Raw genomic sequence first — 16358 nt, 5'->3', positions numbered from 1 at the left:
GTAATAGTAACATTCTCAGTTAAAGGAATGTCACTTCCCACACTGTGCTTGTGATTCATAGAAGTGCAAGTAATTCCACTTTGTAAAACTGTATGGTGAGAATGAACTCTCCAAAGTCTTCATCATGCCCATGTCTTACTTGTCAGGTGATTTATGCATGAAAGATCTATCAGTGTTTCTCAACCTTGGCAACTTTAAGATGTGTGGACTCCAGCTCCCAGAATTCCCCTGGCTGGGGAATTCTGGGAGCTGGAGTCCACACATCTTAAAGTTGCCAAGGTTGAGAAACAACTGATCTACATTGTGCCTTCAGAACCCAGCATCTAAAGATTCCAGAAGTGAGGAATCCCATCACTTATGCAAGATCATAAAAGGGCCATTCCTTTAAATTAAAAAAAAAATTGCCTGAGTGCTGGAACTGATATCTAGTCTTATCCTGCCTTGGTCACTTTTCCAATTCAAGTAAATATTGCATGGCTTTTAATCCACTAATCTATGAAGGCTAGCTAAAAAATCAAGGACTAGAATCCCCAAATCAGTTACTCTTCTTGTAAAAATTCAAAAGCACACATTTTAAGAGGCAGGCATGAATAAGGTTTGCAAGCCACAGAGCATGTTGGATTTTTCAGTCATTACCAAAACGGTATCCTAGCTAAGAACATTTTTTTGCTCAGTACTTTAGACAGCACAAGGAAATGTCATTCTAAGAGACTGCTTTCTCTTTCCTAAAAAAACAAAAATTCTTGCAACTGACCTACTCTCAACTTCTTTTTGATACATAACTTATTTTCTGTCTTCCACTACACCATAAAACAACTAGAAGGGGGGTTGCAAGAGATGGGGCTTTGGGTATTAATAGTACTAGATTCCTAGGGTGTGAGGGGTACCCTGACAACAAGGATTGGCAAAATAGTGAAAAGCTGACAACAGTTAGAGGAACAAACCACTCTGTAAACATACATGGCAGAGTTTTCTTTTCTTTTTTCAAACTGTTACCAACAATGCAAAATACAGGCATAAGGCAAAGTACATAGTTAAAATATTAATAAGGGCAATAACCTCAGCAGAAGTATTTACAATTAAACACACCTTTAGGAAGCTGATCTTTTAAAAAAAGGATAAAGAAGACTCCCTCATACCATGAAACATTACTCATATGAATATATCATTTGGTATCAGCAGAACAACTGATTTCCTTAGAATCTCTGGGCTAGGGCTGCATAGCTGTCTTTTCTTCATGTTAACTACAGGCATGTTCAGTTGTGCTCCAGGCATTAAGCATGTGGTGATATGTCTTAATCAATACTCCCCCTTTCTTCTTCCAGGAAGTTTGCTCAAAAAGGACTCGTGCTTTTAAAAATGTGGCTGCAAAAACAAAGGCTATTTTCCTGAGCCAGGAACAGCTAGTTTTAGGATTGTATATCTGACAATGAGCCCTTTTGGCAATCATAATATTATACAAAACCTGATATGACAAGTCAACATAAAAGAATGCAACCTATGCTTATCAAGTCTCAGAGGCCTAGTTAAAAAAGAAAAAAAGAAAAAAGAAAAAAAATGGTATGACTCCCCTACCACTCCCAGAGTGAGACTCCAGAGACAACTGTTCTGTTGTGACTCAGTTTCTCCACACATCTCTTCCACAATTGTTTAAAACAATCTCACTAGCCTAGTTGCATTTTACAATCCAAAATTTTTGCTTTGATCAATGTTAATGTTTCTATTCTACATGTTAAAAAAGCCTTGCTCTTTAAAATCAAGTAATGTATGATCTTTCAGAATTATTTTTGCTTAACATTTTGCATGCTGCTTTTTCAAAATGGATATTTCTTTGGCATTTTAAGATATTTGCCCTTGTATCCACATTGACTATTGTAGCCATGTGAGCATTTATAACAAATTTAGGAAGCAGGGAAGAAGAGATTCAGAAGTGATACGTGATTCACGTAAAAATGATTTGAGTGGTCACCAAGTATCTGATGTTAATGTCATTAAAGTGCTGTTTTATAATCTCTGCCAGCTTGTGCTAATTAAAGACAGAGAGATCTGGGGAGTTTTAACCCCCCCCCAAAAGTATTTTCTGATCAGTCTGCATATTGTTCTGTGGTTTAGCCTGGCGAAGGAGTACCTGCTGAATTACGTAGCTTTGCTGTTCAGTAGCAGCCGTCCTTCCAGCTCTCATCCTTTACGCTGCTATAGGTTTTGGGAGGCGGCAGTGATCTGAAACAGGGAAAATGAGATTCATCTGAGGGTTCGGCCATCAGAAAGCTTCTCCCAGATAAACATGTTCTGGTTCATTGTAGCTTTATTTGTCTATTTCTTTCTCTTAATGGAAAGAATCCAATATGACAGGCAGGCCAGGAACAAAAGTAGAAATATTCAAAGATTCTGTATTGCTCTCTCTTAACGCCAACAAACTTCAGCATCAGCAACAATATCCCACAGTGCCTTTTCTTACTCCTCCTTTGAGTCCCCTAATTATTCCACTTGTCTGGCACATGAAGAGATTTTTGTACATCTGCCTTATGCCCTTTACTGTATAATGGTTTTTGTTTCACTCTTTACATTTAGCAGGTACGATTTTGCCACTGTGAGATTAGCTCTGGGCTTCATTTCTAACTTTCCTGGTTGCCTTCCGAATAGAAGGGATACTGTCCTGTGTGCATATGGAGCCCTCAAAGGCCCAGCTGCTTTGCCAGGCTGCCCCCACAGGCTGCCGTTAGGGGCATCTTGAACAGAGCCATGTTGTGCTGCTATTTGTACTGCTCCTCCAAGCAACACTGTAATGGCAGCAATTGGTGGCTTTTCCTGGCTGGAATTCAAAAGTCCTGAACTGTGGAAAAGCCACCACCAATCACCCTATGGAATGTGGGCTGGAATGGAGCTTGTTAGGTCCAGGATCTCCATCTGATCCAATTTCCCCTCTATTTCCATTTTTGACCTATTAAACTACAAATCACTAGTTGGCAGCAAAAGAGCCAGTTGTCATGCAGACCAGACTGTGTAAGTGCTTTTGGGCTGTGGGTGTGTCCACATCATTACTCCAGAATAAATACTGACTGATTTACCTATTGAACACTGAGTGGCAGTAAAGAGTTAAAATTGTCTATGTCTTGGCTGCCATCTAGTGGTTGTCTGGATTTGTGCAGCCAAAATGCAGCTGCAAGTTGAATGTTGTTGAAGAGCCTGAGATTTTGAGATTCCCAAAATTATTTGGGAAATAATTTTACTGATTCTTGCACGAAATCATAGCATGCATACACATACATGCGCATGCACGCACACACACCCCTTCACATACACGCACAGAGCGCGCTCTAATCATCCAAAAAAATAGGAGAGGAAAAACGCCTGTCATACAGTGAAGCTGTATATGTACTAGGTTATATTCTATGGTGGAATGAACTTTTTAAGAGATTATTTTGTGAGGAAAGGAACCGAGATCCCGAGAACACCAACCACTGGGAAAGGAATTCCACAGCTCAGAACTGAGTGATTTAAATTACACTTTCAATTCCATGCTTTAAGGCAATTTCTAGACCCACCAAGGAGGAGGAGAAGGGGTGGCTCCAGAAGCCAGGATTCTGCTCTCCCGCACAGCCAAAGCTGCACTGTAGAAGAGTGATGGCCCCAGGGACCAGATGGGAGGAGGCAGTGCCACAGCAGACCTGTTGTATCTGAACAGATCACTGCATCCAACCATGTTGCCTCAAGCTGCCGCCGTCTCCTCCTCCTTGGGTCACAAGCTCTTCTTTCATTTTCCCATGGAAAACACTACTCTCCTGCTGGAACTCCTTGGACTATCTTCAGCTTGCCTCTTGTAGAGGCTCCATTATGAGGACATGTCCTAAGCAAGCAAATCAGAGGGATTTCTTTGTGCTGCAGTAAGTAAATTATGTAGACAAGTCCAGAAATGGGTAATCTATTTGCAAACAGGCATTCTTTACGGGAAAAAAAAATTCTTGTATATGACAACATGACTCGAGACGAATGAGGTATACACAAACGTCAATCTTCTAGCCAATGACATCCAAAGCACAAGGACAATTTCTTTACTCACTAAATTGTCCTAGATGACTTCATAAATTTTGTTATCAAATGTTTCATTGCTGATAATACGTTTCTTGGTTAAATAAATCCTTGAGGAATATCAATATTATTTACTGATTACAATTTAGCTCACTTTTTGCTTAAAGTCATCCTGTGCCAGGGTGACTCAGCCAAGGGTTCAAACACACGTTCATAGCTTTTCATGCAGGGAATGAATGGGGGAGACTAGAAGGTAAAAGAAGCTGGTAAGCAAGTAGTATGCCCTCTAAGTGCACATAGTTATGAGCCATCTACTGGCTTATAAGATATACAGAAAATGTCTTTGCAGTGAAGAATCTATGTATCAATTCTACAAGCAACCCCCAAATTAGAAAGGCAGTGATATAACAGAAAAAGAAAAAAAGTATAGATGTAAGTCAAAATGTACACATAGCAATGCTTTAAAATTAGTTATTTCATTTAAAAGCAGCATAAAATAGTGTGTAAACTTTTGATTTCTCCAGAAGTCTGCATCGTAAAAAGCGGGTATGAAACAGAGGTAATAAACCTGAAGTTAGGCTGGATATTTCAGCCATGAAATCACAAACTGACTCTACCTAACAGAGCACCAAAAATTACTTTCTGGCTTTTTTGATATAAAGACTGCAGTGTCCATAAAACACACAGGTCCTTCAAATCTACCCATACCCCTAGCTTAAACTCCATTTATCCCAAAGTCAGAAAAGCAGATTTAACTCACCTCCCCCACCAGATTACACAAAACAAATATAATTTCTATTACCATATTCTCAGAAAAAGTTGAAATGATCACCTCCCCATTGAAAATAAATTATTTTTGATAAAAAATGTCTTCTTTTCAGCATAAATATGATATGTATACAAACCACTTTGGCTATATAAGATTTGCTACCCAAGACACAAATGTTTCTTCTGAATGACGGTTTTTGCCATGTACAAAGTGAAAGTGGCAGACTCACCTGCGAATGGGCTGTGTGAGTTTGCTGCGAGGCACTGGTATGCCCCCTGTGCAGGGGGCACTAGGTCTTGGCAAGCCACTCCTCAACCCTGTGGTTCCTGCAGGTCTGGTAAGGGTAGCACTGTTGATGCTGCTGGCTGGGCTCGGAGAGGCAGAACTGGGAGCTGCTAAAGGCCCTGGTGAAGAGCTGCTGTGCGGAAGCTGTGTCGCTTCTGGAACAGAGCTAGGTCCATGGGTATTAAATGCTTTCACTGGCTGTCTCAGAGCCAGAGGTGATGGTGCTGCTGGAGACCGGAATTTACTGGGTGATGGAACTGGAATATCACCAAAAGTAGACAGTCACGTTCAGTGTCGGAACAATAAAACAGCTGCAGCTTAAAATCAGACAGAACCTAAAATCATTAGTGATATAGTAGAACAGAACCCAATATTACAGTACTGTGCAAAAGCTTTAGGCAGGTGTGAAAAAATGCTGTAAGTAAGAATGCTTTCAAAAATATACAGTGCATTTGGAAAGTATTCAGACCCCTTCACTTTTTTCAATTTTGTTATGTTGCAGCCTGATACTACAATCGTTCAAATTCATTTTTTTTCTCATTAATCTACACTCAGTACCCCATAATGACAAAGTGAAAACAGAATTTTAGAAATGTCTGTAAATTTATTAAAAAAACTGAAATATCACATGTACTTAAGTATTCAGACCCTTTATTCAGCACCTTTGGCAGCAATTACAGCCTCGAGTCTTTTTCAGTATGATGCGACAAGCTTTGCACCCCTGGATTGGGGGATTTTCTGCCATTCTTCTTTGCCAATCCTCTCAATTTCAATCAGGTTGGATGGGGACTGTCAGTGGACAGCCATTTTCAGGTCTCTCCAGAGATGTTCAATAGGGTTCAAGTCAGGGCCCTAGCTAGGCCACTCTAGGACATTCACAGAGTTGCCCCTAAGCCATTCCTGTGTTGTCTTGGCTGTGTGCTTAGGATCATTGTCATTTTGGAAGGTGAACCTTTGCCCCAGTCTGAGGTCCTGAGCGCTGTGGAACAGGTTTTCACTGAGGATATCTCTGTACTTTGCTCTATTCAGCTTTCCCTCAACCCTGACCAGTCTCCCAGTCCCTGCTGCTGCAAAACACCGCCACAGCATGATGCTGCCACCACCATGCTTTGCTGTTGGGATGGTATTGGGCAGGTGATGAGCAGTGCCTGGTTTCCTCCAGACATAACATTTAGAATTGAGGCCAAACAGTTCAGTCTTGGTTTCATCAGGCCAGAGAATCTTGTTCCTCACAGTCTGAGAGTCCTTCAGGTGCTTTTTTGCAAACTCCAAGCGGGTCTTCATGTGTTTTGCACTGAGGAGAAGCTTCTGTCTAGCCACTCTGCCATAAACCCCAGATTGGTGGGGGGCTGCAGTGATGGCTGTCCTTCTGGAACTTTGTCCCATCTCCACACAGGATCTCTGGAGCTCAATCAGAGTGACCATCAAGTTCTTGGTCACCTCTCTTACTATGGCTCTTCCCCTCTGATTGCTCAGTTTGGCTGGGTGACCAGCCCTTGGAAGAGTCCTGGTTGTGCCAGACTTCTTCCATTTCAGAATTATGGAGGCCACTGTGCTCTTGGGAACCTTCAGTGCAGCAGATTTTTTTTTGTAGCCTTCCCCAGATCTGTGCCTTGCAATAATCCTGTCTCTGAGCTCTGCAGGCAGTTCCTTAGACCTCATGGCTTTTGCTCTGATACAGTACGCATTGTCAGCTGTGAGGCCTTCTACAGAGAGATGTGTGCCTTTCCAAATCATGTCCAATCAATTTAATTTACCACAGGTGGACTCCAATCAAGGTGTAGAAACAGCAATGATCAAGAGAAATGGGAGGCACTTGAACTAAATTTCAAGTGGTGTTGCAAAGGGTCTGAATACTTATGCCAATGTGATATTTCAGTTTTTTCTTTTTAATAAATTTACAGACATTTCTAAAATTCTGTTTTCACATTGTCATTATGGGGTACTGAGTGTAGATTAATGAGAAAAAAAATGAATTTGAACAATGGTAATATCAGGCCGCAACGTAACAAAATTGAAAAAAGTGAAGGGGGTTTGAATACTTTCCGAATGGACTGTATATTGTAATTGTTTACATTGATCAATTCACAAAAGGCAAAGTGAGCAAACAGAAGAGAAATCCAAATCAAATCAATATTTGGTGTGACCACCCTTTGCCTTCAAAACAGCATCAATTCTTCTAGATACACTTGCAGAGTTTTTGAAGGAACTCAGCAGGCAGGTTGTTCCAAACATCTTGGAGAACCAACCACAGATCTCCTGTGGATGTAGGCTGCCTCAAATCCTTCTGTCTCTTCATGTAATCCCAGACAGACTCGATGAACTTGAGATCAGGGCTAGGTGGGGGCCTAACCATCACTTCCAGGACTCCTTGTTCTTCTTGACACTGAAGATAGTTCTTCATGACATTGGCTGTATGTTTGGGGTCATTGTCCTGCTGCAGAATACATTTGGGGCCACTCACACGCCTCCCTGATGGTATGGCATGATGGATAAGTATCTGCCTGTATTTCTCAGCATTGAGAACACCATTGATCCTGACCAAATCCCCAACTCCATTTGCAGAAAAGCAGCCCCAAACCTGTAAGGAACCTCAACCATGCTTCACTGTTGCCGGCAGACACTCATTATTGTATCGCTCTCCAGCCCTTCAGTGAACAAGCTGCCTCCTGCTACAGCCACATATTTCAAATTTTGACTCATTAGTCCAGAGCACCTGCTGCCATTTTTCTGCACCCCAGTTCCTATGTTTTCATGCATAGTTGAGTCGCTTAGCCTTATTTCCACATCAGAGGTATAGCTTTTTGGCCACAATTCTTCCATGAAGACCACTTCTGGCCAGATTTCTCCAGACAGTAGATGGGTGTACCTAGGTCCCACTGGTTTCCGCCAGTTATGTGCTGATGGCACTACTGGACATCTTCTGATGTCAAAGGGAAGTAAACACAATGTGTCTTCCATCTGCTGTATTAAGTTTCCTTGGCCAACCACTGCATCTGCAGTCCTCAACATTGCCCATTTCTTTGTGCTTCTTCAGAAGAGCTTGAACAGCACATCTTGAAACCCCAGTCTGCTTTGAAATTTTTCCCTGGGAGAGACCTTGCTGATGCAGTATAACTACCTTGTGTCTTGTTGCTGTGCTCAGTCTTGCCATAGTGTATCACCTGTGACATAAGACTGTCTTCCACAACCTCACCTTAGCAGCAGAGTTTGGCTGTTCCTCACCCAGTTTTAAGCCTCCTACACAGCTGTTTCTGTTTCAGTTAATGACTGTGTTTCAACCTACATATGAAATTGATGATCATTAGCACTTGCTTGGTATAATTGGTTAATCATACACCTGACTCTAGTCCTACAAGATCCCTGACTTTGTGCAAGTGTACAAAGTGTGCAAGTGCAAGAATTGATGCTGGTTTGAAGCCAAAGGGCAGTCACACCAAATATTGATTTTAGATTTTTCTTCTGTTTGCTCACTTTGCATTTTGTAAATTGATAAACATAAACAATTACAATATATATTTTTGAAAGCATTCTTACTTTATAGCATTTTTTTTCATACCTGCCTAAAACTTTTGCACAGTACTGTACATTAATATTTCACAATAGTTAACATTTCTAAATGTTTTGAGACATGCAAATATGTCAAGTTTAAATGGTAATATACTTTCAATATTCTACCAGAAAAGATTAGCAATTCAATGAGTAGCAGTACTAATAAAAACAGCTGCAATGATAAATAATTGTGTAGCTATTTTGTTCTGATCATTTCAGCAGCTAACTAGTTTTCATTGATGATGTGTATAAGTAATTCTTTACTGAAAAAGGAAAGATGACTCTTTCTACAATGTGCTCCTCTGCTCTTTTAGCTAATTAATATTTAGATTTGACTTGTTCTTAAACAATTGCTAATTTTAGATTAGTTTAGGTTTTAATTTTGCAGTTAATCTGCTGTTTAAAATTATCAGTGTTATACATCCAGATATTACCTTTCTATTACATCAGAAAATGTGGATAATACAATCAGCAAACTAAGAATGTAGTTATTTCAGCCAAAGTTATTACGTAGGTGTACAATATGCAGAGAAAACAACATTCAATAATATGTTACAATATTTTAAATTGTGTATGCATATACCACATTAAAACTTAACAAGTATTTACTTCAACTATTTCTATTAGACTGTAAAAGAGTATTTGATAAGATGAAAAAACAAATGAGCTCTCATTTATTCATAATATAATGAATTTGCAATGTAAAGTAGCATTTTCAACACACAGATTTAAGTTTGAACTAACTATAAGTGAAAATCACATCTACATTTAAAATATATGATGTGTAAACCTGGGCCTGCCTCAAGGACCAAATACTATATCTCAAAATAAGGATATATTTGATGATAAACCACCCCAATAGGAAAGTTATGGTCTGTAATCATGCAAACAATGTAAGGCGCGACCAATTTAAGAGTTCCAGGAAGAAGAATTATATTTCAAGAAAATGGCTAGATTTGATACTTAACAGATGAGTTACATATTGCGGATTCTTATAATCTTAATTTTTATGATTCTTCATATATTTATGCTTTGCAATACAAAAGGATCTTTCTGCCAAGAATATTTCTAGGGGAATTACCATGGTGACATTATGGAGTAAGATATTTTGAGGAGCAAAGGGTACATGGGGGGGGGGGGGAGACACTGATTTTGAAAAAGATCAACATAACAAATTACAAAAACTTCTAAATAATGGTGGTAGGATGTTTGAGAAGCCTCAAATGTAACTACAGTTCTTGAAAGCTCTTGGATCTGTAATGAAATAAATGAAATTCCAGCACAGTGTAAGGAAAACTTTTTGACAAACCCAATAGTAAATTCAAGGATGAAAATATTTTTTGATATTCCAAGAGCCATTAAATTAAGAAACCCTATTAGTTTCTCTTTAAATGCTCTAAGATATCCTATGAATAAAGCTTCCCAAGCTGACTTTATAAAAAACTTCATTTTCCTGCAAAACACACTACCCACAGCTGTGAATTTTGCAGTAACAAAAAAGGTCTTTACAACAGAAAGCACACAACTCAGAAAAGGGTTTCTTTGTTTGAGCTCTAAATCATTGCCAGTCTGATGTAAGTATTAATGGACTGCCTATTTTGTTCCATGCTGAAATAAGCCTTTTGCTCAGAGATAACTTGTAACCACATTTAACAATCTTTGCATATCTACACCACCCACTTTCAACACCAAAAAATTTGGCACACAAACTAGGTGTTATCCCTTATTGGTGCCAGACTAATTAGGATCCTCCTCTCAGGGCAAACACTGCCTCAAAAATGAAGCCCTCTAGTAAGAAAATAATAAAATACAAATCTTGAGCAATACTAACCCAATAGGCAAAAATGTTGTCTGTACATGTAAATATGGGCATTCAACACAATATCCACTCTTTATTATGTAGCAGGCAACAGCTAATTTATGAATGAAAAATCTTAACTTCTTGCATGGAAATACAGACTGAAGTACAGTATACCAAGGAAATCAATCTGGTCTCTACCACCTGCTGTAAAATCAAGACATTAATTATGAAATACTGTAAATCCTTGATTAGTGTAATAGATTACTAGATGCATGCCTAGAAAAACATAGGTATGTAGTTCATCTAGGACTGCAACCATTAACATGGCAGAAGAACCTCAAGCCAAAAGATTAGTGATAATGCTTACCTTTCTTTTCCAGTCAAAACCCCAGATAACTTTTTAAACATTAAAATGAAGTCATTTATAAACTGAAGAAACAAACTGAAGCTCAATCTAAGCAAGACTTGTAAAGCAACTACATTTCATATGATACAAAATGGTTTTTGATTTTTTAAGTAGTTGGGATTGTTGTAAGAATTCTGATGCTGGCTTTGGGTAGGTATTTGTGAAATAGAAGTCCACAATAAAGGTATCCAATGTAGATGATTGTAACACTGTGTGATTTGTTTCTGAAGCTTTTAGTGAACATTATCTGGGTCTTTTTATATTGTGAGACCTGCATAAACACTGGAATGACATCTTCACCTTGTTCACCACACAACATTTTTAAAGTCAGTCAGTGTTGGGTATTCTATGATCACTCTAGCTTTCCAATGTGGGCAAGACTTCTTTCTAAAAATGCCAAGGCTTTTTTTAAAATCCTGTGATCAAGTTAGCTATTATTCTCCCAAAGCCGTCATATATTACCTGACAATATCAAGTTCTATAGCTAATGGTGTTTAAACACTGTGTTTTGTTTTTTGGCAGAAAAGACAGATAAAATACTTACTAATATTTACCATGACTTTTCTAAAAACACAATATAAGAAACCCAAAAGTAATCAGGCACGTACCTCTTAAATAAAAGGGGCGGGGACACAGATGAAAATAATGAGCTTCATAAAGTATATTTCCATCAAATAACTTAAACATGAATTTCAGAGATATCAAACTTGAATAATATTAGCTGGTACCGTGTTGTTTAAATACAACACAGTGAAATAAGTCAACTCTCAATGACCCCAACTTCAACCCAAAAAAAAAAAAAAGCTGTTAATTTTCGGGGAGATATCCAGACTGCAAGAATTTTTACCCTCCTGCCTTAAAGCAGCCTACAAAGATTGCTGAATGGATAGAACTGCCAACTAAAGAAGCAATGAAAGATTCTATCCAGAAAGGATGAGCATCAAACAGTCTTAGAACTCCACCCAATATGCCTAGTTGACTTAAGGCAAAGACAACTAAAACCAATTTGTATAACTAAGGGAGCTTCTTCCTAGGGAGCAAGAAGGAAGTTCATTTGTTCAATCTCCTCGACAAGAGTTAATCCTTTTCTGACAGCTCTGGCTGTGCTGAATCTTGTACCAAGCTTCAAATATTCAGCATTAGCTGACAGCTTGTGCCCCAAATGTACAATTCAAATCTGCTTCTAGGGCAAGGTACAGGATGACAAAAGAATATAGCAAGGTTCTACATAGGAGCAAGTGTGACACTGAAGATTAATATTTACTGATGAATACATCAAGTGCAAAGTTTAAACACATAAGGAAACAATTTTCCAATTTTAGCTGGAGCACAGTAAGAGGCTATAAGCTAATTACCTCCTTTGGCAGCTGGAGTATGAAGTAGTTGTTTGGTTTTGAAGGCAACACGGTGCAAATTTTTCTGCTTTTGCAGAGCTGTTGAAACAAAGACATGTTATGTCTGTCTAAAGAGAGGAGATAAGAACTTTGAACTACATTCAAATTTCACTTAAGATTCTAAGATTGTAATTTTCATATAAAACATCAGAAAACAAACAAAAAAATGGCAGAATAGCTTTCAAAAGCTGTTATGGCTCCAGTAATAGCAGCAGCAGCAGCAGCAGCAGCAGCAGCAGCAGCAGCAGCAGCAGCAGCAGCAGCAGCAGAGTGTTTTATTTTAAAGAAGTGATGCTCACCACAGTAAGAACTGTCAGAAAAATTGTAGAATAAAATGAATTATGTGTTTTAGCAGGCAAAGAATCTTTGCAGGCCACAATAATATTAATAATACCTGCACACCTAGAAGTGAAAACAAACCACCAGCCAATCATGCAAAGCCATATCAGTGCAAGGTTAAACTTAATAACACAACTGTCTCATTTAACTCCCAAGGTTCAAAAAGTTTCACTTTAGTCAAAGGTAATTTTAGTCAGAGGTAATTTCTTTTTCCCAAACGTAAGTGCACTTTTAAGGACATTTATTTCTCAAATAAAATTGCTAACTTTTCCCTTTCCTATTTCAAACTGGCATTTCTTCATTCCTAACAGCTTCCAATATTCAAATATTAGTGATTGTTATTTAACAAACCATTCCTATTATACTGAAAAGGCAAACACAAAAAGTAATCAAAATCTTTGTGGTAAGAGGCTCTGAAATCAACATGGAAGAGAGGGAAAGAGAATACAGTGGGGCAAAAAAGTATTTAGTCAGTCACCAATTGTGCAAGTTCTCCCACTTAAAAAGATGAGAGAGGCCCGTAATTTTCATCATAGGTATACCTCAACTATGAGAGACAAAATGGGGGGAAAAATCCAGAAAATCACATTGTCTGATTTTTAAAGAATTTATTTGCAAATCATGGTGGAAAATAAGTATTTGGTCACCTACAAACAAGCAAGATGTCTGGCTCTCACAGACCTGTAACTACTTCTTTAAGAGGCTCCTCTGTCCTCCACTCGTTACCTGTAGTAATGGCACCTGTTTGACCTTGTTATCAGTATAAGACACCTGTCCACAACCTCAAACAGTCACACTCCAAACTCCACTATGGTCAAGACCAAAGAGCTGTTGAAGGACACCAGAAACAAAATTGTAGACCTGCACCAGGCTGGGAAGACTGAATCTGCAATAGGCAAGCAGCTTGGTGTGAAGAAATCAACTGTGGGAGCAATAATTAGAAAATGGAAGACATACAAGACCACTGATAATCTCCCTCGATCTGGGCCTCCACGCAAGATCTCACCCCGTGGGGTCAAAATGATCACAAGAACAGTGAGCAAAAATCCCAGAACCACACAGGGAGACCTAGTGAATGACCTGCAGAGAGCTGGGACCAAAGTAACAAAGGCTACCATCAGTAACACACTATGCCGCCAGGGACTCAAATCCTGCAGTGCCAGACGTGTCCCCCTGCTTAAGCCAGTACATGTCCGGGCCCGTCTGAAGTTTGCTAGAGAGCATTTGGATGATCCAGAAGACGATTGGGAGAATGTCATATGGTCAGATGAAACCAAAGTAGAACGTTTTGGTCTGAACTCAACTCGTCGTGTTTGGAGGAGAGAGAATGCTGAGTTGCATCCAAAGAACACCATACCTACTGTGAAGCATGGGGGTAGAAACATCATGCTTTGGGGCTGTTTTTCTGCAAAGGGACCAGGACGACTGATCCGTGTAAAGGAAAGAATGAATGGGGCCATGTATCGTGAGATTTTGAGTGAACACCTCCTTCCATCAGCAAGGGCATTGAAGATGAAACGAGGCTGGGTCTTTCAGCATGACAATGATCCCAAACACACCGCCTGGGCAACGAAGGAGTGGCTTCGTAAGAAGCATTTCAAGGTCCTGGAGTGGCCTAGCCAGTCTCCAGATCTCAACCCCATGGAAAACCTTTGGAGGGAGTTGAAAGTCGTTGTTGCCCAGCGACAGCCCCAAAACATCACTGCCCAAGAGGAGATCTGCATGGAGGAATGGGCCAAAATACCAGCAACAGTATGTGAAAACCTTGTGAAGACTTACAGAAAATGTTTGACCTCTGTCATTGCCAACAAAGGATATATAACAAAGTATTGAGATGAACTTTTGATATTGACCAAATACTTATTTTCCACCATGATTTGCAAATAAATTCTTTAAAAATCAGACAATGTGATTTTCTGGATTTTTCCCCCCATTTTGTCTCTCATAGTTGAGGTATAGCTATGATGAAAATTACAGGCCTCTCTCATCTTTTTAAGTGGGAGAACTTGCACAATTGGTGGCTGACTAAATACTTTTTTGCCCCACTGTATATGATGTTATACAGAAAAGCTGATATATGCAGAGCAATATAAATTAGTACAGCTTGTCCACTACAATGGTCATCCTCAGAAAAATAAACTTCTGGAACATGGAATATGCCTTAGGATCTTCTGCCTCTCTTCAGTGTGTGAATTCCCTTGCTGTTTTCTAACTAGACGACCACTTCTAACATACTTTAGAATAACTAAACTCATTTTCAGGATAATTAAAAAATAAATTACTTGACAGGCATTTATTTATTTCAATTCCTGTTGGCAATCGTCTCTCACACATGCTTAAATTCAAGGCGAAGGGGACAAGGGAAAAATTGCAGGCAAGACCTGAGTCACCTTCAGCTTCACAGCAGGTCTCTTTTCCCTAAGCCCGAATCAAACGTTAAGTCTAAACCAGGCTTTAAGGGCAATATGTGCCTTTCATTCCTCTCACTGCTGCATTGGGAATATCTAGATAAAACTGTAAATAAGAAACAATGTTTTTCTACATTGTTTCCACTACATTTTAGAAAGTGAAAAACTGTCAATAAACACAAATTATATATTTATTTCCCTTAGATCTTAATCCACCTTCCTTCAACAAAAAGGGAAAAATGTATTTCTCTGCTCTCTGAAAACGGATGTGTTGACTTTTCTGACAGTGGAGTCCTAATTCTCATTCAAGAATAAATCCCACCAAATTCAAATGTAAGCTGTGATATTACATGCACACTTAGCTTACCTCAAAGAACCTGCTTTCAGACGAATATGCAAAGGATTGGTCTCACATCTTTAAAAAGTATTTACTTACTAAAATATTTTAGTTTTTAACATCTGCTTAAAAAAAATATTTTAGCAACTAAATCAAAAGTATTGTAACAATACTCTTGATTGTTACAATGTCACACATTAATCATTTTATGTTTTGATCATTAACACAATATAATTTTGCCATACTAAACAAGGCCAAAAATTCATCTACTACCTGTCTCCAATTATAGTTAGATAAAAAAAATTCAGGAAAAGCAACTTCTTTTTTTTTAAAATCCCAGTACCTGTTATAAGAAAGTGTATTGCCCATGAATATACAGTGGTGCCTCTGGTCGCGGACCGAATTGGTCATGAACCGAATCAAATTTTCCCATAAGGTTCAATGTAATCCGTTCTGACCCCTCCGAATTTGGTCGCCAACTGATTTTTGATCGCGTCCCAAATCAAATTTCCCCATAAGGTTCAATGTAATTACGGTTAGTCCGTTCTGAACCATATGTTGTTGTTTTTTAAACCGCAAAAATATGACACAAAGTACAGCACGAAGAGAGAGAACGCTAACCTTGCTCGACATGACTTCTGGCATGGAGGACAGGAAAGCGGGTGGGGAGGCGGATATTGCTTGGAGGGAGACTCCGCCTCCCTACAGGAAGCCGTGACCACGTGTCATGGGAGGGAAAATGGCTGCGGATTCTGCTCGTAACCCGATCCGGCGTTCGCGAACGGAGGCAAAATTTTGCGAACGGAGCTGTTTGTGAATCGAATTGTTCGTGAACAAAAGCGTTCGTGAACCAAGGTACCACTGTATATGTTCTCACATACACATATTAAATGGATTTCATGACTAGCCACACTTAAGCAAAAATGTTGGCTATCTGTGCTCTGGATACCAAGAAGGATGAAATTCTTAAGATGTTATAATAAATTAGAAAGCTCACATCTGAGTCCAAGAACCTGAAGATGAATGTCATTCTGCCAT

General features: G+C 39.1%; 1 protein-coding gene across 5 annotated transcripts in view; it reads right to left on the bottom strand.

Annotated features, from left to right (window-relative positions):
* The window catches only part of SLAIN2 (SLAIN family member 2), a 43474-nt gene that overhangs the window by 7137 nt on the left and 19979 nt on the right, over window positions 1–16358 (bottom strand). For 2 of the 5 annotated variants that reach the window (XM_088130583.1, XM_015889222.3), the window contains 3 exons: window positions 12198–12275; window positions 5028–5340; window positions 252–2220 (listed from right to left, as the gene is read on the bottom strand). In XM_088130583.1, coding sequence (XP_087986709.1) covers window positions 2154–2220; window positions 5028–5340; window positions 12198–12275 — 458 coding nt within the window. In that variant the 3' untranslated portion in view covers window positions 252–2153. Of the gene's footprint in view, window positions 1–251; window positions 2221–5027; window positions 5341–12197; window positions 12276–16358 lie in introns of those variants that run through there. The other 3 variants (XM_088130587.1, XM_007434937.3, XM_015889223.3) reach the window with 2 other exon arrangements.

This window comes from Python bivittatus, unplaced genomic scaffold (assembly GCF_059951505.1).
Source record: "Python bivittatus isolate LINGU-HERP-01145 unplaced genomic scaffold, Pbiv_v1 ctg000070_np1212, whole genome shotgun sequence".
Classification (NCBI taxonomy): domain Eukaryota; kingdom Metazoa; phylum Chordata; class Lepidosauria; order Squamata; family Pythonidae; genus Python; species Python bivittatus.
This window is presented reverse-complemented; position numbering and strand designations above follow the sequence as displayed.